General features: G+C 52.3%; 3 protein-coding genes across 3 annotated transcripts in view; 2 read left to right on the top strand and 1 right to left on the bottom strand.

Moving 5' to 3' along the window:
- Positions 1–18,904, bottom strand: part of DAD1 (defender against cell death 1) — a 330,697-nt gene extending 311,793 nt beyond the window's left edge. Inside the window, exon 1 of the mRNA XM_050796653.1 lies at positions 18,901–18,904. The gene's annotated coding sequence lies outside the window, so the exon portion shown is untranslated. The remainder of the gene's footprint in view (positions 1–18,900) is intronic.
- LRP10 (LDL receptor related protein 10) lies at positions 2,714–8,841 on the top strand. Its single transcript, XM_050796513.1, has 7 exons — positions 2,714–2,839; positions 3,236–3,280; positions 4,118–4,253; positions 5,844–6,034; positions 6,144–7,161; positions 7,447–7,576; positions 7,698–8,841. The coding sequence occupies exons 1-7, from the start codon at positions 2,803–2,805 to the stop codon at positions 8,283–8,285; spliced, it is 2,145 nt and encodes a 714-aa protein (XP_050652470.1). The 5' UTR covers positions 2,714–2,802; the 3' UTR covers positions 8,286–8,841.
- On the top strand, positions 14,451–19,608 carry REM2 (RRAD and GEM like GTPase 2). Its single transcript, XM_050796554.1, has 5 exons — positions 14,451–15,330; positions 16,611–16,952; positions 17,203–17,276; positions 17,961–18,168; positions 18,551–19,608. Exons 1-5 carry the CDS (start codon positions 15,228–15,230, stop codon positions 18,844–18,846), a joined length of 1,023 nt encoding a protein of 340 aa, XP_050652511.1. The 5' UTR covers positions 14,451–15,227; the 3' UTR covers positions 18,847–19,608.
- Positions 19,609–27,544: the final 7,936 nt, after the last annotated feature.

The raw sequence follows: 27,544 nt of genomic DNA, 5'->3' as shown, positions 1-27,544 counted from the left end.
AAGTCAGGAGATTGAGACCATCCTGTCTAACACAGTGAAACCCCATCTCTACTAAAAATACAAAAAATTAGCCGGCATGGTGGCACATGCCTGTAGTCCCAGATACTTGGGAGACTGAGGCAGGAGAATCACTTGAACCCAGGAGACTGAGGTTGCAGTGAGCCGAGATCGTGCCACCGCACTCTAGCCTGGGCGACAGAGCAAGACTCCGTCTCAAAAAAAAAAAAAAAAATGAAAATTAGCCCAGCATGGTGACACAGGTGTGTATACTCATGAGGCTGAGGTGGGAGGATCACCTGAGCCCAGGAAGTTAAGGTTGCAGTAAGCCAAAATTGTGCCACTACACAATTTTGTAGAGTGAGACCCTGTCTCAAAAAATAATTAAAATTAAAAATTAAAATTGCTGGGTGCAGTGGCTAACGCCTGTAAGCGAGTAGATCACCTGAAGTCAGGAGTTTGTGACCAGCCTGGCCAACATGGTGAAACCCCATCTCTATTAAAAATATAAAAATTAGCTGGGCATGGTGGCCCATGCCTGTAATCCCAGCTACTCAGGCGGCTGAGGCATAAGAATCGCCTGAACCCAGGAGGTGAAGGTTGCAGTGAGCCTAGATGGTAGTCACTAAACTCCAGCCTGGCAACAAGAGTGAAACTCTGTCTCAAAAACAAACAAACAAACAAACAAAACAAAACAAAACTATTTTATATCATTTGTAGAAGAGAGAAAGTGGTTAAGATCAGAATGTGGACTCTATCCAGAGTCAGACTGCCCGGGTTCAAACCCTAGCTTCATGGCCAGGCGCAGTGGCTCATGCTTGTAATCCCAGCACTTTGGCAGGCCAAGGCGGATGGATCACCTGAGGTCAGGTGTTGGAGACCAGCTTGGCCAACATGGTGAAACCCGGCTCTACTCAAAATACAGAAATTAGCCGGACATGGCGGCGGCGGGCACCTGTAATCCCAGCTACTGGGGAGGCTGAGGCAGAAGAACTGCTTGAATGCGGGAGGCGGGAGGTGGTGGTTGCAGTGAGAGGAGATTGCGCCACTGCGCTCCAGCCTGGGCGACAGAGCAAGACTCCGTCTCAAAAAACTAACAAACAAACAAACAAACAAAAAAACAGATGCAATTCCACTCAATTCCCCCAACCCCACCCCTGACAATATTTTCTGTCTACGATCACTTAAATCTGCGAATGCAGAACCCAAGATATGGAGGGCCCACTGTATTACATCTTGGGCAAAATACTTAATTTTTCTGTGCCTGCATTTCTTGGAATACCTTGGAAATTGGAAGTAACAATAGTATCTACCTCACACTGTTGTTGAGAGAATTAAATCCGCAAATACTTGTAAAGTTTTAACGTATTTAGTATATACTAAAGTGGTTCCTAAGTATTTAGTAGAGTGCTTACTTAGATCTGTGCCTGAAAAGTGGAAAAATCTAAAATTGTTTGCTATTTGTTGTGTTTATTTTTCACTGAAAATTCTGAGCTTCAATATTGTTTATTAATGTTATCTATCAGTGCCACAGGAAATCGGTAACCCCCAGCTCACACAAATTAGAAATACCTTCTGTGACTGATAATAAGAGTTGCTACCCGATATGGAGCACTTCCCGTATGTCAGGCAACTTGCTCTCCTTAAATGTTAGCAACAACCCTAAGAGGAAGTTGCACTATCATAAACCTCATTTTATACCTGAGAAGAACGGAGAGGTTAAGTAATTTTCTGGAGGTCACAGCCAGCAAATGGAGAAGGAGTACTTATTCGTTTATTTACCATTTATTGAGTTCTTCCTGTGTCTCAGCAGGAGAGAAGCCCTGTAGGTGCAAAGGTAAACAGTCTAGGCCCCAGCCTACGGGAAGTTTGTTTGCAGAGAAGGGGCGGGACGGGGGCGGGAATGACGAACAAATAGTTACCATACCGTGTGGTAATAGCTGTAATAAAGTCTCACTCCAAAAAGTGCTGCCGGATCTCAGACCCCGGGACAAGAAAAGTACTGAGAGCTTAGGGCCCAAAGGAAAGACATCACAGTTATGGAATAAGCAGACGTCCTTTGACAAACGTCTGACAAACGTGTTACACCCCAAGGATTAAACAAAGCAGGGTTAAATGCGGAAGCTGAAGCTGCCAGTCAAGGGCCCGTCTGACAAGTCCGGCAGAGCCGGAAAGGGGTTAAGGCGAGCAAGTGGGTGTGGCCCGCTCGTTGATTGGCAGGGGTGGGACCGGGCTCGTCACCCGCCCAGGCTACTGCAACCCCTGGGCGGGCGGGGGTACCTCCTGGGCAAGGGCCGGAGCGCCGGGCCGAGCCACCTCTCCCCCTCCCCCGCTTCCCTGTCGCGTTCCGCGGGCTGCAAGCGCTAGAGGAGTGGAGCAGCACCCGGCCGGCCCTAGGGGCTGAAAGTCGGCAAAGTTTGGCCCGAAGAGGAAGTGGTCTCAAACCCCGGCAGGTGGCGGCCAGGCCAGGCCAGGGGCGCTCGCGGCCTGCGGGCGGGCTGTAGGTGAGGGCGCGACCCAGTGCCGAGATCCGGGACTTCGGGAGCCAGCCCTGGGAGAAAGAGTGCGGCGGCGGCCGCCAGAGAAAACAACTCCAAAGTTGGCGAAAGGCACCGCCCCTACTCCCCGGCTGCCGCCGCTTCCCCGCCCCCAGCCCTGGCATCCAGAGCACCAGTCGAGCCCGGGCCATGGAGCCCCCTTGGGGAGGCGGCACCGGGGAGCCTGGGCGGCCGGGGCTCCGCCGCGACCCCATCGGGTAGACTACAGAAGCTCCGGCACCCTTCCGGCACGTCTGGACAGCCCAGGATGCTGTTGGCCACCCTCCTCCTCCTCCTCCTCCTTGGTAAGAGCCGAAACGAGACCACCCCCCAGCCTTCTGTCACCGGGCCAGCAGCTCTAACTCCCTCCAGTGCGGCCCCGCACTCCATCCTGCCTGCCCATTCCCTCCAGCCCCTGCCACCACCCCCAGCACTGCCGGCCCCAACCCCCAGGAAGTCTTCAGCCGCTCCACTGGGCCCTCGTCCTCTCTCCGGCTTTCGCCAGATCACCCCACCAACCCCACAGGCCCTGCTGTCGGACCTTCCTTCCATGGAAGTCCCACGTCGCAGCCTTCTCCCACCCCCGACTCCCTCTTCCTATTAACTGCCCGGAAGTCCCGGATGGCTTCCTTGAGTTGCTCAGGTGAAGAAAACTCCTAAGGGGTGTCTCACTCTCCTGCCCTTTCTCGTTCCTCCTCTAGGAGGCGCTCTGGCCCACCCAGACCGGATTATTTTCCCAAATCTTGGTGAGTTGAGGGAACCTCTGGGGCTCCGTGGGCTTGGGAATGTGGGGGCACTCGAGAAGGACGCTCTGTTCCCTCAATTCCATGGGACCTACCACAGTTTTAGAGGGGAGATCATTTAGCCTTTATTTTATAGATGAAAATAAGGGCCGGGCGCGGTGGCTCACGCCTGTAATCCCAGCACTTTGGGAGGCCGAGGCGGGCGGATCACAAGGTCAGGAGATCGAGACCACGGTGAAACCCCGTCTCTACTAAAAATTACAAAAAATTAGCCGGGCGCGGTTGTGGGCGCCTGTAGTCCCAGCTACTCGGGAGGCTGAGGCAGGAGAATGGCGTGAACCCGGGAGGCGGAGCTTGCAGTGAGCCGAGACCGCGCCACTGCACTCCAGCCTGGGCTGGGCGACAGAGCGAGACTCCGTCTCAAAAAAAAAAAAAAAAAAAAAAGAAAAAGAAAATAAGGCTCGGTGTGGACCTTCATCTGGTAGTTGCTATGTACTATTTTATTTTTTCTGGGAATATCTATGCTTGATCGTCCTAACCAGGATGTAGTCTCCCTGAGGGTAGAGGTAGTATTTCCTGCTTCTCCTGGTTCAGTGACTGGCACAAGGCAGACTTCAGAATTGTTCGTGGTATTAGTATTAACTGGTGAAGCTATGAAGAATGTGGAGAGAAAGAGCGAAGCCAGAGGGCTGTAACTCTAGGATGTGTGTGGGCAGGGGCAGATACTTTGCTCCTCCTTGCAGAGCCCAGACTTTTGGAAACCTCAAGCCTCCAAGCGGAAGCGGAAGGGTGAGATGCTAAGGGCTGTCTACTACCAGTGTCCTACCTTCCTCTCTCCAGCTTGTGAGGACCCCCCAGCAGTGCTCTTAGAAGTGCAAGGCACCTTACAGAGGCCCCTGGTCCGGGACAGCCGCAGCTCCCCTGCCAACTGCACCTGGCTCATCCTGGGCAGCAAGGAACAGACTGTCACCGTCAGGTGAGAAGCGGAGCAAGAACAAGAACCCATTCTTCTCCCTTGCCCCTTCCCCTCCATTGGAAGTCTTCAGGTACATTTCTTTCTTTTTTTTTTTTTTTTTTTTGAGACAGAGTTTCACTCTTGTCACCCAGGCTGGAGTACAAGGGCACAATCTCAGCTCACTGCAACCTCCACCTCCTGGGTTCAAGTGATTCTCCTGCCTTGGCCTCCTGAGCAGCTGGGATTGCAGGTGCCTGCCACCACGCCCAGCTAATTTTTTTTGTATTTTTAGTAGAGACAGGGTTTCACCACATTGGCCAGGCTGGTCTTGAACTCCTGACCTCAAGTGATCCACCTGCCTCGACCTCCCAAAGTGCTGGGATTGAAGGCGTGAGCCACTGGGCCTGGCCCATTCAGGGATCACTTCTCTATGGAATTTCCATCCTTGTCAACAGGGAAAGAGTAGAATTTGATTTGGCCTAGTGTGCCCTAAAAGCCTGACTTTTTCTGGGCCAGACTTAATGAACTGAAGTGGAGCTGGGCTGGAGTGGACATCTAGCTTGGGTCCTGGGCATCTCCAAAGGACAGAGGCCACTCTACAAACGGTCCTCAGCTCAGATAGAACTGTTCTGAGGAGTCCTTCCATTCATTGCATGTCCTGTGTGAGATTCCGAACTACTCCTTAATCAGCCTAGAACATTCCTCAGCCTCTCTGGATCTTTTAAACATTCCAAGTTTCCCCAGGCTCCCCTGACCTTGGATCATTGTTTGGGGATCATATTGAGTACCTGGCTATTTGCCTCACATAGTTCATTTTCCATAAATTCACCCAGAAAGAGGTAGACAAAGAGAGAGGCAAACTGTGGAGAGGCTGGCAGGGCAAAGGGATCAGAATGCCGTGGAAAACCAACCCAGGTCTCACATCTGGCACAATGGGGTAGGGTAAGATGGTGAGTTCTGGTTAATTGAACTGTATGGTAATCACCAGCTACTGCTGGTACCATACTTGGGTGACAGTGCTACAACAACTGGAATGCAGTGCACCTCTTCTTAACTCAGTCCCGGAACACAAGTCAGTTTTTCCAAAGGGCTCTAGGATATATCTTATGGTCTTATGGTGATACCAGCCCATGTTAGGAAGATCCCCATTGATTACATTGACTTAAAAATAATTTGGCTGCCAGGCGCAGTGGCTCACACCAGTAATCCCAGCACTTTGGGAGACTGAGGCAGGCAGATCACCTGAAGCCAGGAGTTCGAGACCAGCCTGACCAACACGGTGAAACCCCGTCTCTATTAAAAATACAAAATTAGCCAGGTGTGGTGGCGGGCACCTGTAATCCCAGCTACTTGGGAGGTTGAGGCAAGAGACTTGCTTGAACCCAAGAGGTGGAGGTTGCAGTGACCTGAGATCACGCCATTGCACTCTAGCCTGGGTGACAAGAGCGAAACTCTGTCTCTAAATAAATAAATAGGCTGAGTTTTTATTTGACCATTTAGATCACGGAGAAGCAGATGTTTGTGCTTCCTGGGATACTAGGGGCCTGGTGGCACCAGGGGAGGAGAAAGCCAGCAGCAGTCAAGAGCATCTCATGTCCTGCTCTCCCATAGGTTCCAGAAACTACACCTGGCCTGTGGCTCAGAGCACTTAACCCTACGCTCCCCTCTCCAGCCACCGATCTCCCTGTGTGAGGCACCTCCCAGCCCTCTGCAGCTGCCCGGAGGCAACGTCACCATCACTTACAGCTATGCTGGGGCCAGAGCACCCATGGGCCAGGGCTTCCTGCTCTCCTACAGCCAAGGTAGGCTGGACAGGGATGTTTGAGGAGTAGGCAGTGAAAGCCCCAGGCAGGAGGGGAGGATCCTGAGGGCTCTGGTGCTTCACAGCCCCTCTCCATGGTGCCTCTGCAGATTGGCTGATGTGCCTGCAGGAAGAGTTCCAGTGCCTCAACCACCGCTGTGTATCTGCTGTCCAGCGCTGTGATGGGATTGATGCCTGTGGCGATGGCTCTGATGAAGCAGGTTGCAGCTCAGACCCCTTCCCTGGCCTGACCCCAAGGCCCATCCCCTCCCTGCCTTGCAATCTCACCTTGGAGGACTTCTATGGGGTCTTCTCCTCCCCTGGATATGCACACCTTGCCTCAGTCTCCCACCCCCAGTCCTGCCATTGGCTGCTGGACCCCCATGATGGCCGGCGGCTCGCCGTGCGCTTCACAGCCCTGGACTTGGGCTTTGGAGATGCAGTGCATGTGTTTGATGGCCCTGGGCCCCCTGAGAGCTCCCGACTACTGCGTAGTCTCACCCACTTCAGCAATGGCAAGGCTGTCACTGTGGAGACACTATCTGGCCAGGCTGTTGTGTCCTACCACACAGTTGCTTGGAGCAATGGTCGTGGCTTCAATGCCACTTACCATGTGCGGGGCTACTGCTTGCCTTGGGATAGACCCTGTGGCTTAGGCTCTGGCCTGGGGGCTGGCGAAGGCCTAGGTGAGCGCTGCTACAGTGAGGCACAGCGCTGTGATGGCTCGTGGGACTGTGCTGACGGCACAGATGAGGAGGACTGCCCAGGCTGCCCACCTGGACACTTCCCCTGTGGGGCTGCTGGCACCTCTGGTGCCACAGCCTGCTACCTGCCTGCTGACCGCTGCAACTACCAGACTTTCTGTGCTGATGGAGCAGACGAGAGACGCTGTCGGCATTGCCAGCCTGGCAATTTCCGATGCCGGGATGAGAAGTGCGTGTATGAGACATGGGTGTGCGACGGGCAGCCTGACTGTGCGGACGGCAGTGATGAGTGGGACTGCTCCTATGTTCTGCCCCGCAAGGTCATTACCGCCGCAGTCATTGGCAGCCTAGTGTGCGGTCTGCTCCTGGTCATCGCCCTGGGCTGCACCTGCAAGCTCTATGCCATTCGCACCCAGGAGTACAGGTCAGTGGGAGTGGGACTGGCAGTAGAGGAGTAGACCCTGAGGGTGAGGCTGGGCCAGGCAGCTACAGGAGACCATGAAAGCGCCCACCTTGGGGGAGAGGCTCCCATGATCAGCTTATCAGTTGTGTCCTGTAAGGGACAGGTCCAGATCCTGAAAGCAGTTTCAAGGGAGGAGGGACCTCAGATGACCTTTGGGAAAGCCATGGCACAGCTCCAGCTGGCCTGGCCCAGGTGTGGAAGCTGGCCAAGAACTACCAGCAACTGAGCAGTCATCATTCCTTCTAGCATCTTTGCCCCCCTCTCCCGGATGGAGGCTGAGATTGTGCAGCAGCAGGCACCCCCTTCCTACGGGCAGCTCATTGCCCAGGGTGCCATCCCGCCTGTAGAAGACTTTCCTACAGAGAATCCTAATGATGTAAGTCACTCCCCACAACCCTAGCACCTCCTGGTCCCAGTTCTGCTGTGGCCCCACCCCTGTACCCTCCTTCATCCAACCTTTGGCCCTCTGACTCTGAGGTCTTCTCATCTCCTTGCAGAACTCAGTGCTGGGCAACCTGCGTTCTCTGCTACAGATCTTACGCCAGGATATGACTCCAGGAGGTGGCTCAGGTGCCCGCCGTCGTCAGCGGGGCCGCTTGATGCGCCGCCTGGTACGCCGTCTCCGCCGCTGGGGCTTGCTCCCTCGAACCAACACCCCAGCTCGGGCCTCTGAGGCCAGATCCCAGGTCACACATTCTGCTGCTCCCCTTGAGGCCCTAGATGGTGGCACAGGTCCAGCCTGTGAGGGCGGGGCAGTGGGTGGGCAAGATGGGGAGCAGGCACCCCCACTGCCCATCAAAGCTCCCCTCCCATCTGCTAGCACGTCTCTAGCCCCCACTACTGTCCCCGAAGCCCCAGGGCCACTGCCCTCACTGCCTCTAGAGCCATCGCTATTGTCTGGAGTGGTGCAGGCCCTGCGAGGCCGTCTCCTGCCCAGCCTGGGGCCCCCAGGACCAACCCGGAGCCCCGCTGGACCCCACACAGCAGTCCTGGCCCCAGAAGATGAGGACGATGTGCTACTGGTGCCACTGGCTGAGCCGGGGGTGTGGGTAGCTGAGGCAGAGGATGAGCCACTGCTTACCTGAGGGGACCTGGGGGCTCTACTGGGGCCTCTCCCCTGGGGGCTCTACTCATAGTGGCACAACCCTTTAGAGGTGGGTCAGCCTCCCCTCCACCACTTCCTTCCCTGTCCCTGGATCTGAGGGACTTGGTGGGCCTCCTGTTGACCCTCAGTCTATGCTATAAAGTTAGGTGTCCCTCAGGCAGGGAGAGCGCTCACAGAGTCTCCTCTGTACATGGCCATGGCCAGAGACCCCAGTCCCTTCACCACCACCTGCTCCCCACGCCACCATCATTTGGGTGGCTGTTTTTAAAAAGTAAAGTTATTAGAGGATCATAGGTCTGGACACTCCATCTTTGCCAAACCTCCACCCAAAAGTGGCCTTAAGCACCTGAATGCCAATTAACTAGAGATCCTCCAGCCCCCAAGGGGAGGATTTCGGCAGAACCTGAGATTTTGCCATCCACAATCTCTCCTACAAGGCCTGGCTCACAAAAAGAGTGCAACAAATGCTTCTGTTCCATAGCTATGCATTGCTCAGTAAGTTGAGGTAAAAAATAAAGGAATGATATATCTCAAAATTTTGCAAATTAGCTGCGAGCCTGAGCCCTGCCGCTGCCCATCTCAGTCTATGCTCATCTCATCCCACTCCTCCCTGTGGAGCCCTTTGCTTGGCCCTCTACCTCCTGCCCTCTTCCTGGTCATCTCCCAACCACTATTCTCTTGATTTTTATACCACACAGAAGGTAAGAACATTCTAGGAACCCTAAGGATCAGCCCTCTCCATTTCCACTCAAATGCCTGGCGCCCAGCTCTGCAGTGACTGACTCCAGGGGTGTGCACCAAGCCTTGTTTCCTCACTGCCAAGATAGAAGTCAGGGGAGCCAGCTGGGCCTTGCGGTCAGGAAGGTTCTCATTTATGGAGCATTCCCCGAGCCCAGAACATAGGAGCAACTGTCCCTGGTGGGACACAGGAGTCATGACTCCTACCCTCCACCCTCCACACCTACCAGGCATTTAGCAGTCTGTCCTATGCAAGACAGATGGATTATCAGCCAGGATACCTCAAGGCAGGCAAAGGTGAGTGGAGGGAAAGCTCACAAACATTCAGGATGTGTGGTGCTGGCATCACCATGGCCAAATCCAAGAGGTCTTCCTGGAAGAGGGCCCAAACTGGAATCTAAAGAGTGCCGTCAGCAGTTGGAATAGAGCTGTGAATTCTAGACAGGAGGAGTGTCCACAGAACAAGCAAACTGAGGAGATGAGGGCAAGGATTATAGGCAAGCCCCTGGGCCTGAGAGCACAAGCAGCGGCGAGAGTTGCAGAGCTGGGGTGGGTGATGGAGGAAATGATTCGTAAGCAGTGTTGGAACCCAGCCCCTAGTGAGCAAAGTGACCGAAGCTGCCCCAGAGTTTGGGAGGAAGATAGAGGCAAAAGATGTAGAAGGAAGCTGTAGGGGTGGGAGTGATGCCTCAGGAGCAAAACTGAGGAATTCCCTAACGGAGCCAGTCCCTGGGAAAAGAGGCTCCCCTAAGGCTCTTCTTGTCTAGCCCCACACCTGGTGGAGCCCAGTACCCAGCCTCGCCCCACACCTGGTGGAGAGGCCCTGTTGATTACACGCTGTCAGCATCCTCAAACCCAGCACTAATTGCACAATTTTCCTCTCTTCTAGTGAGCAAGAGCCTGAGGAAGTAGCAGAAAGGGATGTGGGCCCATGTGCAGTTCTGGGACCCTGGCACCTTGGCTCAGGGAAGACCTGAGCTCCTTTCACTGCTGACCCTCTCCAGGGACTGGGGAGAGGGCTCCGGAGAACCTGGTTCTTGCTTACTGTTCTCCCTTTGGGCCCTCCTTCCCAAGTGCAAACAATCCTGGTCCATTCAGCATCAGGCCCAATGGAAATAGTGAAGCAGTGATTATCCCTCCCCTGCCTCTCCATAGCCTGGTCTTTGCCCTCTTCTTTGCTCTTCTCTTCCCCCATAGCCACCTCAAATACTTGCAGCCTGATATCTTCATTCCCCTTCATCCAGACCTTTTCTCTCCTAGTGGTATTGCAAATTGAAAGTGGACAAAGACGCCAGGCGCGGTGGCTCACGCCTGTAATCCCAGCACTTTGGGAGGCCGAGGCGGGCGGATCACGCGGTCAGGAGATCGAGACCATCCTGGCTAACCTGGTGAAACCCTGTCTCTACTAAAAAATACAAAAAACTAGCTGGGCGAGGTGGCGGGCGCCTGTAGTCCCAGCTACTCGGGAGGCTGAGGCAGGAGAATGGCGTAAACCCGGGAGGCGGAGCTTGCAGTGAGCCAAGATCGCGCCACTGCACTCCAGCCTTGGCCACAGAGCGAGACTCCGTCTCAAAAAAAAAAAAAAAAAAAAAAAGACAGTGGACAAAGACTTAAGGTAAAACTGCTCCTCGTGGTGGAATGCTTCCAAATGCTGGAAGGACTTTAGGAAAGAGTTCACCAAGGAGGCCTGTGATTATAGATCAGTGGGCCTGAAAGAAGTTTCTCCAGGTTCTGGTTGTGTGCTGTATGAGGCATAGGCAGTAATACTACTCTTGTCAGCCATAGTGAAGCCCCAGGCTAGCCAGGATAGGGGACTGACCTTGTACAGGCAGCATGGAGAAACTAAGACAGAGGGTCTTGCCCAAGTGATGGCACTGGGGAGTAGTCACTCAGGTTTATTTCCACCAGGGCCCAAGAAAAGAAATGAAGCAACTTAAAATTCCATCAAGATAGATACCAATGGCCGGGCGCGGTGGCTCAAGCCTGTAATCCCAGCACTTTGGGAGGCCGAGGCAGGTGGATCACGAGGTCAGGAGATCGAGACTATCCTGGCTAACATGGTGAAACCCCGTCTCTACTAAAAATACAAAAAACTAGCCGGGCGTGGTGGCGGGCGCCTGTAGTCTCAGCTACTTGGAAGGCTGAGGCGGGAGAATGGCGTGAACCCGGGAGGCGGAGCTTGCAGTGAGCTGAGATCACGCCACTGCACTCCAGCCTGGGAGACACAGTGAGACTCCGTCTCAAAAAAAAAAAAAAAAAAAAAAAAAAAGATAGATACCAATATCCAAGATGCTTGGTCTTAGGGGTGTGGGATCCACATCGAGGTTCTTGGTGGGAAGGTGGGAGGTGTTTTCAGCATGAGATAAGGCTCAGGCTGTGAATCACAATCTAGAATCTAAGATAAAAGAAGATACCAGGGCCGGGTGTGGTGGCTCATGCCTGTAATCCTAGCACTTCGGGAGGCCAACGCGGGCAGATTTCCTGAGCTCAGGAATTCGAGACTAACCTGGGCAACACGGTGAAACCCCGTCTCTACTAAAATACAAAAAATTAGCTGGGTGTGGCGACATGCACCTGTGGTCCCAGCTACTTGGGAGGCTGAGGCAGGAGAATTGCTTGAACCCGGGAGGCCGAGGTTGCAGTGAGCCGAGATCGCACCACTGCACTCCAGCCTGGGTGACAGAGACTGCATCTCCAAAAAAAAAAAAAAGAAGATACCAGAACTCAGTCCTTAAGAAACAAAATTCTGCCAGGCACAGTAGCTCAGGCCTGTAACCCCAGCACTTTAGAGGGGCCAAGGCAGGTGGATCGCTTGAGGCCAGGAGTTCAAGAACAGCCTGGACAACATGACAAAACCCTGTCTCTACCAAAAATACTAAAAACTAGCCAGTCTCATAACCTGGTCTCAAAATAAATAAATAGATTTAAAAAAAAAAAATCCTGGGCCTGAACCAAGCTCCAGGCCTCGCTGAGAGGGGAGAAGGACCCCCCAGCCACACAGCCCAAGGCTGCAGAAGCACCTTGGTTAGAGAGTGAGTACCTGGATGTGGCGCGGTGGCTTATGCCTGTAATCCCAGCACTTTGAGAGGCCGAGGCAGGCAGATCACGAGGTCAAAAGATCAAAACCATCCTGGCCAACATGGTGACACCGTCTCTACTAAAAATACAAAAATAAGCTGGGCATGGTGGTGCGCGCCTGTATTCCCATCTACTCAGGAGGCTGAGGCAGGAGAATCACTTGAACCCAGGAGGCGAAGGTTGCGGTGAGCCGAGCTCGCGCCACTACACTCCAGCCTGGCAACAGAGCCAGACCCTGTCTCAAAAAAAAAAAGTGAGTGCCTGATGATGCCAGATTTTTCATCACCTGAAGTGAACCCACACAACAGAGCTGGGCCATGGGCATCATAAATTCCATTTTGCAGGCTCAGGAGGAGTTTCAGGGAAATCAGAAGACTGGCCCAGTCTCTACCAAGTGGTGGATTTAGACCCGGTATGGCTCTGTTCCAAATCTCACCCTTATCCCACTGTTCCACGGGACCTCCCATTCCTGACGGAGCCTGGACACGGGCAAGTGCACAGCCCAGGAGGTTGAGGTTAGAGTGAGCCATGATCACACCACTGCAGTCCAGCCTGGGCAATAGGGCGAGACCCTGTCTCTGAAAAAAAAAAAAAATACTCATTTTGGAAGGAAGTCATTCTAAAATGTTACACTTGTCTTCAGCGTATCTGCAATATAATAAAAATTTTCTGCATAACTGAGGATCATTCACAGAAAGCAATGGCTTTTCTCCAGCAGTGTCTTCTGAAGTTGTAACAGTAGGGGCACGGGGAGCTATTTGCTTTTATGCTAAACGACCTTAGACCACTTATAAAATGCATATGAATGCTTTAAATGTGTGTGTGTGTGTGTGTGTGTGTGTGTGTGTGCGTGTGCGTGGTGTTGCCTCCCTGACTACAAGGGGTCACTTGCTACTCTAAATGTGTTTCTAATCTGCTAGTACAGGAACACACATGGACACATTAAAATTGTGAATAAAAGTAAGTGAAAAGTAAGTAGGCCATGACTGAGGACTGGAGAATCTACCCAGTGAGTAAAGCACATGAGTATTCTAGCTGCTGAGGGGTCCTTTCTGCTCCCTCAAACCCTGCACTGTTGCCCTATAGCTGACCTCCAAATAAGTGAAGTGTCACTGCACATTGTTCCCAAGATGATTATTTGCCTCTTCCCCGAAAAGTCCACTGATGATTGCAATATAGACTTTTCCCAATAATAGGAGACAGTTGGAATATTTAAGAGAAGGAAAGCAGCACAGTGTAGAAATGAAAAATCCTTGGCACTGGAAAGATGTGGGTGGGATTCTTGGTGTTCCCATTTTCCAGCTACAAGATCGCTTTAGGGACAGGGCACCCACCTACCATTGTGGGCCTTGGGGTGAAGAAGATGAAAGGAGATAATGCGGCCCGGCGCGGTGGCTCAAGCCTGTAATCCCAGCACTTTGGGAGGCCGACACGGGCGGATCACGAGGTCAGGAGATCGAGACCATCCTGGCTAACACAGTGAAACCCCGTCTCTACTAAAAATACAAAAACTTAGCCAGGCGAGGTGGCAGGCGCCTGTAGTCCCAGCTACTCGGGAGGCTGAGGCAGGAGAATGGCATAAACCCGGGAGGCGGAGCTTGCAGTGAGCTGAGATCCGGCCACTGCACTCCAGCCTGGGTGACAGAGCGAGACTCCGTCTCAAAAAAAAAAAAAAAAAAAAGAGGCCGGGCGCGGTGGCTCACGCCTGTAATCCCAGCGCTTTGGGAGGCCGAGGTGGGCGGATCACAAGGTCAGGAGATCGAGACCACGGTGAAACCCCGTCTCTACTAAAAATACAAAAAATTAGCCGGGCGCGGTTGTGGGCGCCTGTAGTCCCAGCTACTCGGGAGGCTGAGGCAGGAGAATGGCGTGAACCCGGGAGGCGGAGCTTGCAGTGAGCCGAGATCGCGCCACTGCACTCCAGCCTGGGCGACTAAGCGAGACTCTGTCTCAAAAAAAAAAAGGAGATAATGCAAGAAAGTACTTAGCACAGCATCTGGCAAAAACAGGGCAAGGAAAGGAAATCAAAATGTGTGTCTGGGAGCTTCAGGGTGTCAGGAAAGAGGACGAGGAGGAAAGGGGCAGGAGAAGGAACCTGAAGGGAAAGGGAACTGGGCAGAAAAAGAACAGTAAAAGAGATGTGCTATCTGGGCTTCCTACAAACAGGCACACATCACCCATTGTGTATCTGCCTTGCATAGCCCAGAAGGCCTGGCAGCTACACCAAAAAACATTAACAGTGGATAGGGGAGTTGGGGGGTAGTGGGCACTCCCCCCTCCCCCACCCACTTAAGATTGGGAACTTCGTGTTTGAGATAGCTAGCTTTGTCTCACCCTTTTTTCCTGCTCTGATTATCGTTGGCTTGGTGGGCCTGGCAGGGAGAGAAGGTGGAGGAGTCTCCACAGTGGTTTGCCCCTACCTGAACTTAGTGGCAAAATAAAGCTGCCCAAATGAAGCAGCTGAATTTCCTTCCTCAGAGCCCGCATCTGACTAGTGGCTAGGAAATGGGTACTTTTGTGGCTCTTAGCCCAGAAGAGGCAGGGTGGAGAAGGAAAAGGTGGCAGGTGGCTGACCCTCAGTCCCCACACCTCTTTTGGCCTGTATCTCTTTGTCTTTCAGACCAGCTTTTAGTCTTTCTGCCTCTTGCCCCTGTGCAACCACTGAGCACGCTCTCTGGGCTAGACAGTGTCTGGAAATACAGAGACAAATGACGCATAGTCCTGGCTGCTGGAGAAAGACCTTCACCTCCCCAGGTCCCTGCCTTCTGTCACCCTCAGCTCCCTTACCCACTGACACCTCCTGCAACCCTTGTCTGTTCTGCCCCTCGACTGTTCTGTTGTAACTCAACCAAGCTCTGCAGTGTGTGTGCTCCCAGAGGGAAGCGACACAAAGAAAAGGGGGGGGGCAGAAAGGAGGGAATCCCGCTGACATCACTGCTCATTAGCATGTGTGACCTCATCAGGGGGCGGGACAATTTCCCCAGGTGTCTAGGGGGGAGGGCATGTGTGTGTGGGGGGGTGGTATTTAAAGGGAAAAGCTGACAGTGCTGCTGAGTGAGGGAGAGGGTGCTGCGAGCTGCTGGGCTGCACAAGCACACGCACACCGATGCACACGGACCCGGACACAGACATGGACACGGACACAGAAACCACAGCACTCTGCCCCTCTGGCAGCCGCCGGGCCTCCCCTCCAGGGACGCCCACGCCAGGTGAGGGCTAACCTGGGCAGGTTCCAGCTGAAACCATGGGGGTGGGAGCTGAAGCTTTGATGGGGAGGTCAGAACTAGGGGTTGAGGGAGCTTGAGCCCAGTCAGCAAGAGGGGAAGAGCAATTGAGAAAGTGGAGAAAACCCCTGCTCACACAAGGGATTGGGGTTGGGCTAGGGTGGAGGGGAAGAGCTGCCTAAATGCCCCCTCCCCCATCACTCCCAGGGCTTTGCTTGAGAAACTGGTACATGGCCCCTAGCTCAGCCTCATTCCCGAGGCTAGGATGGGCAAGAAGGAAGGGGAGAGGAAAGGGGCAGCCCACAAGCCTGGGAATCACAGGCAGGGGCTACCCTGGGGAACTGTTGTAAGGGTTCTTCTGGCTCCTGGAGGTCCTGGCTGCTGGCCAAGTATTGATCCTGGGCTATTTCCAGCCTCCCTCCAGCCCCCTTTGTTGTGTCTGTTGTTCCTCCTCCAGTTACCCTGACCCGCGCATTGTCACTCTCCCTTTCGTTCACACACACACACACACTCTCTCTCTCTCTCTCTCTACTTCTACTGCTCTATGAACACAATATTCTCTCCCACTCACAGGGACAGACAGGGATGCAGGATTCTCACACCCAACCACGCAATGAGGGATGCTCACCTACAGGGCCACGGGAAGCAGCGGCAGCCCCTCTCTCTCTCACGCACACACACAGAGAGAGCCCACAGAGCCCCAGCACGCACATCATCTCAAAAAGCAAAGGCCCTTTCCTAGGAAGAGGCTCACTACAAAGTTTTTTACTCTGCTGTACCTACTCCCCAGACACTAGGCAGCAGCTTCAGCTTCTCATCCTCTCTGCTCCTCAGTTTGGGGATTACCAGTGCCAGAAACAGGAGGAGGAAGGGCCTCTTGATGGAAAAAGAGGCAGCTTCCCCAAACCCCCCTCCCACTCCACCCCACAGGGCCAGAGGCCTAGTCTGGGGATGTGCCTGTATATCAGTGTAAAGTGTGAGTGGGTGTGTGAGTGTGCATTCAGGTCCCTTCCCTGCATGGGGCACGTTTTGAATAGGTTGGGGTTGGGACCACATTGGAGAAGCTATCATGTCAATTCCAGTTCAGGCTTCTGGAGACTTTAGTGTAAGAGGTCAGGCCAGACATTCTCAGTTCCTTCTGGGTAATGGTCAAGTGGGTGTAGCTGGGCCTCTGGTACTGGAACGGCCTGGATTGACCCTTCTGCATATGGTTGGGCATATCCCACTCACAGTGTCCTTTTCTTTGCCCTCCCATTTTATTTTAGAAGCAGATACCACACTACTAAAGAAGCCAGAGAAACTGTTGGCAGAGTTGGACTGCAGCGGGCTACCCTCTGTCCCTGGGGCCCCCAGACGAAGAGGCAGTATGCCTGTCCCCTACAAGCATCAGCTCCGGCGGGCCCAGGCTGTAGATGAACTTGACTGGCCACCTCAGGCCTCATCATCTGGCTCCTCTGACTCCTTGGGCTCAGGAGAGGCAGCCCCTGCTCAAAACGATGGCATCTTCAAGGTCATGCTAGTGGGGGAGAGCGGCGTGGGCAAGAGCACCCTAGCAGGCACTTTTGGTGGTCTCCAGGGAGACAGTGCTCATGAACCAGAGAACCCAGGTATTTGAGGAAGCCCTCCAGGGGTTGAGGGGGCTCTGGGGCCCTGGTCAGGGAAGGAAGTGCTCATGACCTGAGCAGCCCCTGAAGGACAAAGCTTAACAGAAGCTTTTCCAATGCTTTCTGTGGCAGCCTCCCTGAAGAGGGGTGGGGTTCCCTGGTGCTGATATCTGAGGTGTCCCTGGTTACCAGGTCTCACAAATGTTGGGAAATCTCCTAATGGACTTTATTCCCTCTCCCTATTTCCCAACAGAGGATACCTATGAAAGACGCATCATGGTGGATAAGGAGGAAGTGACTCTAGTTGTTTATGATATCTGGGAACAGGTGAGAACTAAGATGTGGCTGCCAGCAGGTAATGAAGCTGGGAGAACTGGGGAAGGGCAAAGTGGCTGAAGGTGGGACTGCTGGTCCTGGTTTCAACATGTACTGGAACCTGACCTTTCATTCATATCACTTCAGAAAGCAAAGGCCCACACCACAGTCCATAGCCATTAAGAGTCACAGTCTTTCCAGGATCTTCTGACTCAGAGCAAACTCAGAATGGGAATTTGACAAACCCTGCAGCTCCAAGCTAGGCTGGACACCCTGAAATTGACTCCATCCATAAATGTTTCAGTCTGAAGGAATCTGATGTGACAGGACAAGAGCTCAGGGATCTGGAATATCAGGGAAGGGGGAAAAAAGTGAGGACTTCTGAATATTTGGACATAAAGGTTACTATGTAGAAATAAGAGGCCAAATTACAGACGTGTGAATAATATTCATTTTTGAATCAAGAGCTTAAGCTTAAGAAATTAGGATGGCTACCCTAGTCTAGGATCCTCATAGTACTAACTTCTTCCTCCTCCACAAACACTCTGGGTATGGAGATTCTGCCATTAACTAGCTCTACTATCCTAAGCAGGTGGCTTCTTTCTCCCTCACAGCCCTGTTCCTCCTCTTTGAGGTGTAGGTGCTGGACAGGATCTCCTGTGCCTCCAGCCCTAACGTTCCTCTGCCTGTCTGCAGGGGGATGCAGGAGGGTGGCTGCGGGACCACTGCCTTCAGACCGGGGACGCCTTTCTCATCGTCTTCTCAGTCACTGACCGACGGAGCTTCTCCAAAGTTCCAGAGACCCTACTTCGGCTCCGGGCTGGGAGGCCGCACCACGACCTACCCGTTATCCTTGTTGGAAACAAGAGCGACTTGGCCCGCTCCCGGGAGGTATCACTGGAGGGTGTGTATCCTGAACAGATTCCATACTTGGGATCTCAGGGGAACGCTGTCCCTTCCAGGTCACCTCTTCTCCCTAAGGCCTTTTTACCATTACGGACGCTCTCACTTGCAATCAGACCCAGGCTAAGGGCACACTCCCAATGCCCTACTCGAGGACCCTGAGAATCCCTTCTTGTCACTTCCCCTCACCTCTCCCCTAGGCCTCCTTCTCCCTCTCCTTCGCACCTCCACCTCCCCACCATATGAGCTCAGCCAAGTTCTCTCGGTTGCAAGAGTCACTAGTACCAATCCCTTGCCACCGCACGCCCAGGCCCTCCCTAGACCCACCCTCGCCCCAGGTCCCGTACGGCCTAGCGGGCGCCTGAGCGGGTCCCTTCCTGCAGAGGGCCGCCACCTGGCCGGGACGCTGAGCTGCAAGCACATCGAGACGTCGGCCGCACTGCACCACAACACGCGGGAGCTCTTCGAGGGCGCGGTGCGCCAGATCCGGCTGCGGCGGGGCCGAAGCCGCGCCGGGGGCCAGAGGCCCGAGCCGGGCAGCCCCGAGGGTCCTGCGCCGCCCGCACGCCGCGAGAGCCTCACCAAGAAGGCCAAGCGGTTCCTCGCCAACCTGGTGCCGCGCAACGCCAAGTTCTTCAAGCAGCGCTCCAGGTCGTGTCACGACCTCTCGGTGCTCTGAGCCGCGGTCGCCATGACCACTGCGGTCGCCATGGTCACCGCGCCCTCCGCTCGCCCCCCCTCGCCCCGCCCCTCCCCGCCCCCGTCCGGCTTCCTTGGTGGAGGCCGTCTAGGAAACCAAAAACTCCCAGGATGCCCCGGTGTGACCGCGGGGGGCGGCCCGGGGCCGCTGGGCGGTACCTCCACACCCGCCCCCACGCGTTCTCCGGACCTTCAGGCCTCAGGGCGCCTAGAAGGCAAGGACGCAGACCTGAAGGCGGCCGGTGAGCGGGGCGGGTTCTGCTGGGTCGGGAAGAAAAATAATTCTGCAAGGTAGTTTGTTTTTTATTAATTCGCGCTTGGCCACCTCATCTGTAAAGAGATTCTAAAAGCGAGATCTGGAAAAGTGCTTTGTAGACTCCTTGACGGAGTTTGCCTCCTTTGTACGCTGCGTGAACAGGCCTCACCTTTAAGAGAGTCTTAAAGGTGAAGACACGGAGACCCTTCCTCCAGGGACCTTCCTGAAAACGTTCTGGCTCTCATCTGCTGCCGCGTGTGTCCACTTTGCCTTTAAGGAGTTCTTAAAGGCAAGGGCCTGGAAGCCCTTGATTCACTTGACTTACTAGTCCACCACGGCACTTCCCCTTTAAGATTATTAAAGGTAAGGGGTGGACAGACTTTCTGCATTCAGAAGCTGAGCAGTGGCAACCCCTTTGGGCCAGGGCCCAGGGGGCACCAGCAAGAGGCCACCCTTTCCCTTTTCAATAAAGAATTTTTGTACTGCATCTGTTCACGTTTGACTCTGTTCTTGGAGTCTGTGGGGGAGGAAATGGGTGTTGATGGAAACTGCTATTACCCACCAGAAAACTCAGGCCTAGAGGAGCAAGGAACCTAACTCTCTAAGGAGGCTCTGGAACTGACTTGACCTGGGATAGTCCGTGTCAAAGGGCCACAGGCCCTTACAGATAATCGGGCCCACTTCTTTTGCCGATGAGAAACAGGCCTGGAGAGGAACAAGGACCTCCTAGAAGTCATTTGTAAATTAGTGACACAGTGGGACCAAATCTCTAGACTCTGAGCCTCATCTCCTTACCCCACTCTATCCTGCAGGGAACAGGCTAGAGGCTACATTTAGCTCCCAGAGGTACTCAGCTTTGACTTGGGCTGGTTCAAAGTGGGGCCCATATCGCGTGCGTGATGGGGTCTCTCTGTGCCTCCTCTGGCAGGGCTCCACAGCCCCAGCTGTCACCTGCAAAGCCCGTGTGAGTACTGAAACTGTCACTGCCTCCCCTGGGGACGCCCACGCCTGCTGCTGCCTGAGCCATGAGTTTGAACAAAGGGAGCAGAGGCAGCAGCTCCCCTCACCACCCCTAGACACAATACAGCTACCTGAGCACCTGAGGGCCAGCCTCCATTCCACCCCACACAGCCTCCCAGAACTTGATGGAAAGAGGGTTGCAATGCTTCCTGAGTCCCAGCACCTGGGGAGGAGCCAAGGGGACCAGCCCAGCATGGGTAGTTATAATAAGATGAATAATGGCACTATCCTTAGGACTTTATACACTTTATATGTTAATTCCTTAAAGACTATATAAGGTCCAGCCTGGGAAACATAGTGAGAGCCAGTTTCTACAAAAAATATAAAAAATATACAGGCATGGTGGCTCACACCTGTAATCCCAGCACTTTGGTAGGCTGAGGCAGGAGGATCATTCAAGTTCAGGAGTTTGAAACCAACCTGGGCAACATGGCGAAACTCTGTCTTTACAAAAAATTAGCTGGGCGTGGTGTCATTCGGATAGTCCTAGCTACTTGGGAGGCTTAGCTGGGAGGATTGCTTGAGCCAGGAGATTAAGGCTGCAGTGAGCTGTGATTGTACCACTGCACGGCAGCGTGGGCAACAGAGCAAGACCCTGTCTCAAACAAAAATTTAAAAAAATTTAAAAAATCAGTGCACCTGTAGTCCTAACTAGTTGGGAAGCGGGAGGATTACTTGAGCCTAGGAGTTCGAGGCTGACGTGAGCTGTAATCACTGCATTCCTGCCTGGGTGATAGAGCCAGAACTTGTCTCTTTAAACAAACAAACAAAAAGATAATCCCAGGTGCGGTGGCTCACGCCTATAATCCCAGCACTTTGGGAGGCTGAGGCGGGAGTATCGCCTGAGGTCAGAAATTCAAGACCAGCCCACCCAACCTGGCGAAACCCCGTCCCTACTAAAAATACAAGAAAATTAGCTGGGCATGATGGTGTGTGCCTGTAATCCCAGCCACTCGGGAGGCTGAGGCAGGAGAATTGCTTGAACCCAGGAGGTGGAGGTTGCAGTGAGCCAACATCGTGCCATTGCACTCCAACCTGAGCAACAGAGCGAGACTCTATCTCAAACAAACAAACAAAACAAAACAAAAAAACTATATAAGGTGTTACTACCTGTTTAACAGTAGAAGAAACGGAGTGTAAGTAACTTGCCTGAGGTTACCCAGTAAGCAGCAGAGTTGGGATTCTATGTCTGCTTGATACCTTTTTTTTTTTTTTTTTTTGTGATGGAGTCTTGCTCTTATCGCCCAGGCTGGAGTGCAATGGCGCGATCTCCACTCACTGCAACCTCCACCTCCCGGGTTCAAGTGATTCTTCTGCCTCAGTCTCCTGAGTAGCTGGGATTACAGGCACCTGCCACCACAGTTGGCTAATTTTTTGTATTTTTAGTAGAGATGGAGTTTCACCGTGTTAACAAGGCTGGTCTTGAACTGCTGACTTCAGGTGATCCACCTGCCTCAGCCTTCCAAAGTGCTGGGATTATAGGTGTGAGCCATCGCACCTGGCTCTGCTTGATACTTAATGGTGATTTTATCCAGTTTTGCATCTGAGGCTCCCTTTCCAATAAGGATGGGAGGAAGAGAAAGAGGGGACAGCAGTCAAGATGCAGGGACACCATGGGCAGGGCCATGTGCAGCGGCTGTGGTGAAAGGTCCAGAGAAATTACATGCCTGTAGTGGAGTAAGCAAGTTCTAAATTCTGAGGACCATGAACAGAGGCAGCTCAAATTTTAAAATGCAGGAAAACACACTGGGCCCATTAAGGGACCAGATGGCTGTACAGTTGGGTTGAAACCTCAGGGACATGAAGAGGAGGGGTAAGAGATGAGCATGGAAAAGAAGGTTTGGAGTCCCACTGTAAAGGATCTTAAATGCCAGGAAAAAGAGTTTGTGCCCAACTCTGTAGGCAGGGAGAGTCACTGCAGGTCTCTGAATGTGGAAGTCATGATTAGGATGGTCCTTTGGGAAGAGGAGGCTGGGAGAGGTGTGTATGGATTGGAGCTGCAGAGGAAGTCCTGAGGAGCTGAGTTTAGGGACCAGTAAGAGTGATACATATGGAGGATAATGAAAGGCCACCCTGAGGAGGGTGGCAGTGGGAAAGGAAGGAGGCATGGGTTTGAGGGTCAGAATTAATGGGACTTGGCAACTTAGTGGATGGTGTAAAGAGAGGAAAAAGTTGTAGGTGGTGAGAGGATGGTGAGGAACTTGGAGTTAGGGGGCAAAGGAGGTAGTGAGAGTAAGGAGCTCCATTTTGGAGAAACTGAATTTGAGATGCTAGAAGAACATCTGTATGGGGTTTCAGCAGCTCTCTGGAGCTGAATCCGAAATTCAGAACAAGTTGGGACAAGAGAAACAGATTTGAGAATAATTACCATAAAGATAGTAGTAGAAGAGCAAGGGGAAAAGGTGACCAGTGCAGTCACACAGGACCCTAAGCTTAGTTTAATGTTCTGCTGTTGTGTTCTTAAAATTTTTCGAACAAGGAGCCCTGATTTTCATTTTGCAAGGGGATCCATAATTATACTAAGGGAGAAGGTACAGTACTGGCTGAGATCCTTACCCCAGACTACTGATGGAGTCTGTGTTTTGTGAAATGGCACATACAATCTGATGTATTTGTGTAGTCATGCATGTGTCTGAGAATAGGGTTCATGAATTTCATCAGATTCACAAAAGGGTTTGTGACAGGCCAGGCTCAGGGTGGCTCATGCCTGTAATCCCAGCACTTTGAGAGGCCAAGGCGGATAGATCACCTGAGGTCAGGAGTTCGAGACCAGCCTGGCCAACATGACAAAATCTCGTCTCTACTAAAAATACAAAAATTAGCTGGGCATGGTGGCACATGCCTGTAATCCCAGCTACTCGAGAGGCTGAGGCAGAATTGTTTGAACGCAGGAGGTGGAGGTTGCAGTGAGCTGAGATCCTGCCACTGTACTCCAGCCTGGGCAACAGAGTGAGATTCTGTCTTTTAAAAAAAAAAAAAAAAAAAAAAAAAAAAAAAAAAGGGTGGTACTGGCTGCCTCTGGGAAGGGGACTGGGTGAGTAGAAGACCGGGATGGGATGGGGAGCTGACTCTTCATTGTATGCCCTTTTTCTTTTTTACTTTTTCTTTTCTTTCTTTTTTTTTTTTTTTTTTTTTTTTTTTTTTGAGACAGAGTTTCACTCTTGTTGCCCAGGCTGGAGTGCAATGGCGCGATCTCACCACAACCTCCGCCTCCTGGGTTCCAGCGATTCTCCTGTCTCAGCCTCCCGAGTAGCTGGGATTACAGGCGTGTGCCACCATGCCTGGCTAATTTTGTATTTTTGGTAGAGATGGGGTTTCTCCATGTTGGTCAGGCTGGTCTCAAACTCCTGACCTCAGGTGATTCACCTGCCTCAGCCTCTCAAAGTGCTGAGATTACAGGCCTGAGCCACCGTGCCGAGTCTGTATGCCCTTTTTCTACCTTTGGAACTTTTTTTTTTTTTTTTGAGACAGAGTCTTGCTCTGTCGCCAAGGCTGGAATGCAGTGGCACAATCTCAGCTCACTGCAACCTCCACCTCCTGGGTTCAAGCGATTCTCCTGCCTAAGTCTTCCAAGTAGCTGGGATTACAGGTGCCCGTCACCATGCCCAGCTAATTTTTGTATTTAGTAGAGATGGGGATTTCACCATCTTAGCCAGGCCGGTCTCGAACTCCTGACCTCGTGATCCACCAACCTCGGCCTCCCAAGGTGCTGGGATTACAGATGTGAGCCACTGCGCCTGGCCTACCTTTGGAACTTTTAACTATGTCGTTTAGTACCTCTTCAAAAATGAAACAAAATAGGCTGGGCACGGTGGTTCACACCTGTAATCCCAGCACTTTGGGAGGCCAAGGCGGGTGGATCATGAGCTCAGGAGTTCAAGACCAGCCTAGCCAAGATAGTGAAACCCCGTCACTACCAAAAACTACAAAAATTAGTCAGGTGCAGGGGTAGGCACCTGTAATCCCAGCTACTCGGGAGGCTGAGGCAGGAGAATCACTTGAACCTGGGCGGCAGGGGTTGCAGTGAGCCGAGATCATGCCACTGCACTCCAGCCTGGTGACAGTGAGAGTCGTCAAAGAAAAAAGGAAGGGAGGAAGTAAGGAGGAAGGAAGGGAGGGAGGGAGGGAGGGAGGGAAGGAAGGAAGGAAGGAAGGAAGGAAGGAAGGAAGGAAGGAAGGAAGGAAGGAAGGAAGGAAGGAAGGAAGGAAGGAAGGAAGGAAGGGAAACAGAATAATTTAAAACAAAGCCTCAGGGGTCCAGAGAAAAAAGAGGGAAAAAGGAGCTCCTGGGGATATATAGATGGAGAAGGTGGAGAAGCAGCTACCAAAGAGGTAGTGGGAGAACAAGGATTGAGCCTGCTGTGACTACTGCCAGAGGAGGGGTTTCTAGGAGAGTATCACCAGTGGTCAGATATGGCCAGAGAGGAGGATGAGGAACAAGAAAGGCCCAGTGCCTTTTATGTGGCAGAAGCTTAAAACGTCTTTCATGTATGGAAGATGATGACGGCAAGACCTCCCCCATGAGGGGAGCCATGCACCACGAGCCTCCCTCCCCCAACTCAGCTAGTCCCATCAGCCCAACCCATCTGTGTGTTCCCTCCAGACGCCTACAGGGAATAGCTCAGAACAGACAGAAGCTGAAGCCAGGCTCCCGCCAGACTTGGGAGAGGTGAGGCCTTCTCCAACAGCCACGCCATTCTCTCTTTCTCTGATCAAGGCACAGTAGAGCCATTGATCTTGGCTGGGGTGAGAGGTCAGCAGAGGGCATTGGGGCCTGAGCTGCCAGGCCAGGTAAGGTCCCTTCTGTCCTCATGCATCTCTTAACCACTGCAATTTTGTCTTGGAGTCCGTGTTCCCTTACCAGCCCCTGCCCAGCCCTTACTACTCCCACTCCCCTTTGCCCACAAGACCCCCTCATTGGCCCAGAGCATAGACTTTGTGTGCTCTCCCCTGAGGGCCAGAGGAGTGGGTAGTCCTGCATCTGGAAATCTCTCCACTCTGGGCCTCTGCCTACAGATGAGCTTTTAGGCCCTGCTGCATCTGATCCCCTCTAGAGAAAATGGAACAGGGGCTCCTCTCTTCTGAAGGACAGTCAGGGTCATGTGTGGAAGTCCTCTGGGTTAAACCCTCACTCCCAGGAAGTCCACACACATACATCTTTTTATTAATCTAACATAGTTTAAATCCACATCAATCTGAGTACATTTTTCCTGGACATTTTAATCTTTCATCCACAAATGCTAGAAGACATTTTGTTTCTCTCAAGTACTAAACATCTGCAATATGCCAATCACTGTGCTGGGCCCAATGGGGAAAACAAATACAAGTAAGACACAATCTCTGCCCCTCAAATCGCTTACAATTAAGCTGGGGAGATGGATGAGGTGGTACAGCACAAAACAGGCAAAACAGCAGCAAACAATACCACATTCTATCTAACTTGGGGCTACCTCATGTGCTCCAGGAATTCTGAATGGAAGAAACAGTAAATTTGGAAGACATATTTTAGAAACTGGGCCTTAAAGGATACGTAGGCTATAGATAGATGAGAGAAAGAAGGAAAAGCATTCCTTGTGGTCAAACTACATGAGCAAATGCACAGAGGAGAAACAGTGGGCAGCCCACCACATGAGAAAAAGGCCTTCCTATAAAGAAGGCAGCAAAATTTGGGTGGATGGTGCAGTCGTCAAAGGACACAAACACCAGACAAGAGCATACTGCTTCTCAGGCCTTTATCATCTTGGTGACTCTCTGATGGATATGCTCAAGGTCCCTTTTCATCTATTTGAATATTGATGTCAAGTTTCCATAGCTTAGTGGCCTTGAAAACTCCAGATGTGAATGCAAATTCAGTAAGCCCTTGAATGCTTTTCAGTTAGTGCTCAGGATGTTTCCTGGATGGGGGTCTGTGGATGAAGTCACTCTTAACCTGTCTGGTTTGCTGAACTCAGCTACGCTATCCCAACTCTAAAACGAAGAATACCTACCTTGTAGCAAAGTCATGAGGACTAAATAAAAGAGCAAAGATCTTTGTAATTTCTCAAGCATTATACAGAGGAGCAGTGGAAGTAGGAATGCCTTTTGCAACCTATGTCCCTTATTTAGGCATCAAAGCAACTTGCTAAACTCTCAAAGCACAGCACCATCTGGAGATAAAAATTTAAGTTATAGTCTACAAAGTCCAACATGCCTCCCATAGGACTCACAGGTAACCCTTTATAGGGTTTTGTTGTTTGGTGGAAGGTTGGGGGAAAGATTGGCAACTGAAGCTCCGTGATGGTATTTTACTGCATGATTTTCCATTTTTGTGTTCAAATTATAACTTGACTTTAAGCAGAGGACCTGTGCTGATTTAAAATATTTATTCAGGTCAGGCAAATGGCTCACACCTGTAATCCCAGCACTTTGGGAGGCCGAGGTAGGTGGATCACGAGGTCAGGAGTTTGAGACCAGCCTGGCCAACATGGTGAAACCCTGTTTCTACTAAAAAAAAAAAAATTACAAAAATTAGCCAGGCATGGTGGTGGGCACCTATAATTCCAGCTACTTGGGAGGCTGAGGCGGGAGAATCACTTGAACCCGGGAGGCAGAGGTTGCAGTGAGCAGAGATCATGCCACTGCACTCCAGCCTGGGTGATAGCATGAGACTCTGTCTCAAAAAAATAAATAAATAGGCCGGGCGTGGTGGCGCAAGCCTGTAATCCCAGCACTTTGGGAGGCCGAGACAGGCGGATCACGAGGTCAGGAGATCGAGGCCATCCTGGCTAACACGGTGAAACCCCGTCTCTACTACAAAAAAATACAAAAAAACTAGCCGGGCGAGGTGGCGGGCGCCTGTAGTCTCAGCTACTCGAGAGGCTGAGGCAGGAGAACGGCGTGAACCCGGGAGGCGGAGCTTGCAGTGAGCCGAGATCCGGCCACTGCACTCCAGCCTGGGCGACAGAGCGAGACTCCGTCTCAAAAAAAAAATAAATTAAATAAATAAATAAATAAATAAATAAATAAATAAGGCCCAGTGCCTTATTTAGTGGCTCACAGTGGCTCACAGCTGTAATCCCAGCACTTTGGGAGGCCAAGGCGGGCAGATCACCTGAGGTCAGGAATTCAAGACCAGCCTGACCAACATGGAGAAACCCGTCTCTACTAAAAATACAAAATTAGCTGGGCGTGGTGGCACATGCCTATAATCCGAGCTACTCAGGAGGCTGAGGCAGGAGAATCACTTGAACCCAGGAAGCAGAGGTTGCAGTGAGCCGAGATCACACCATTGCACCCCAGTCTGAGCAACAAGAGCGAAACACTGTCTCCAAAAAAAAAATATATATATATATATAATACTTATTCAGAAAGGAAAGTGCCAGTGTAGGGCTAGGCTCTGGAGACCAACAAAGATGGGTGCTTG

The sequence above is a fragment of the Macaca thibetana genome, chromosome 7 (genome assembly GCF_024542745.1).
Source record: "Macaca thibetana thibetana isolate TM-01 chromosome 7, ASM2454274v1, whole genome shotgun sequence".
Taxonomy (NCBI): Eukaryota; Metazoa; Chordata; class Mammalia; order Primates; family Cercopithecidae; genus Macaca; species Macaca thibetana.
This window is presented reverse-complemented; position numbering and strand designations above follow the sequence as displayed.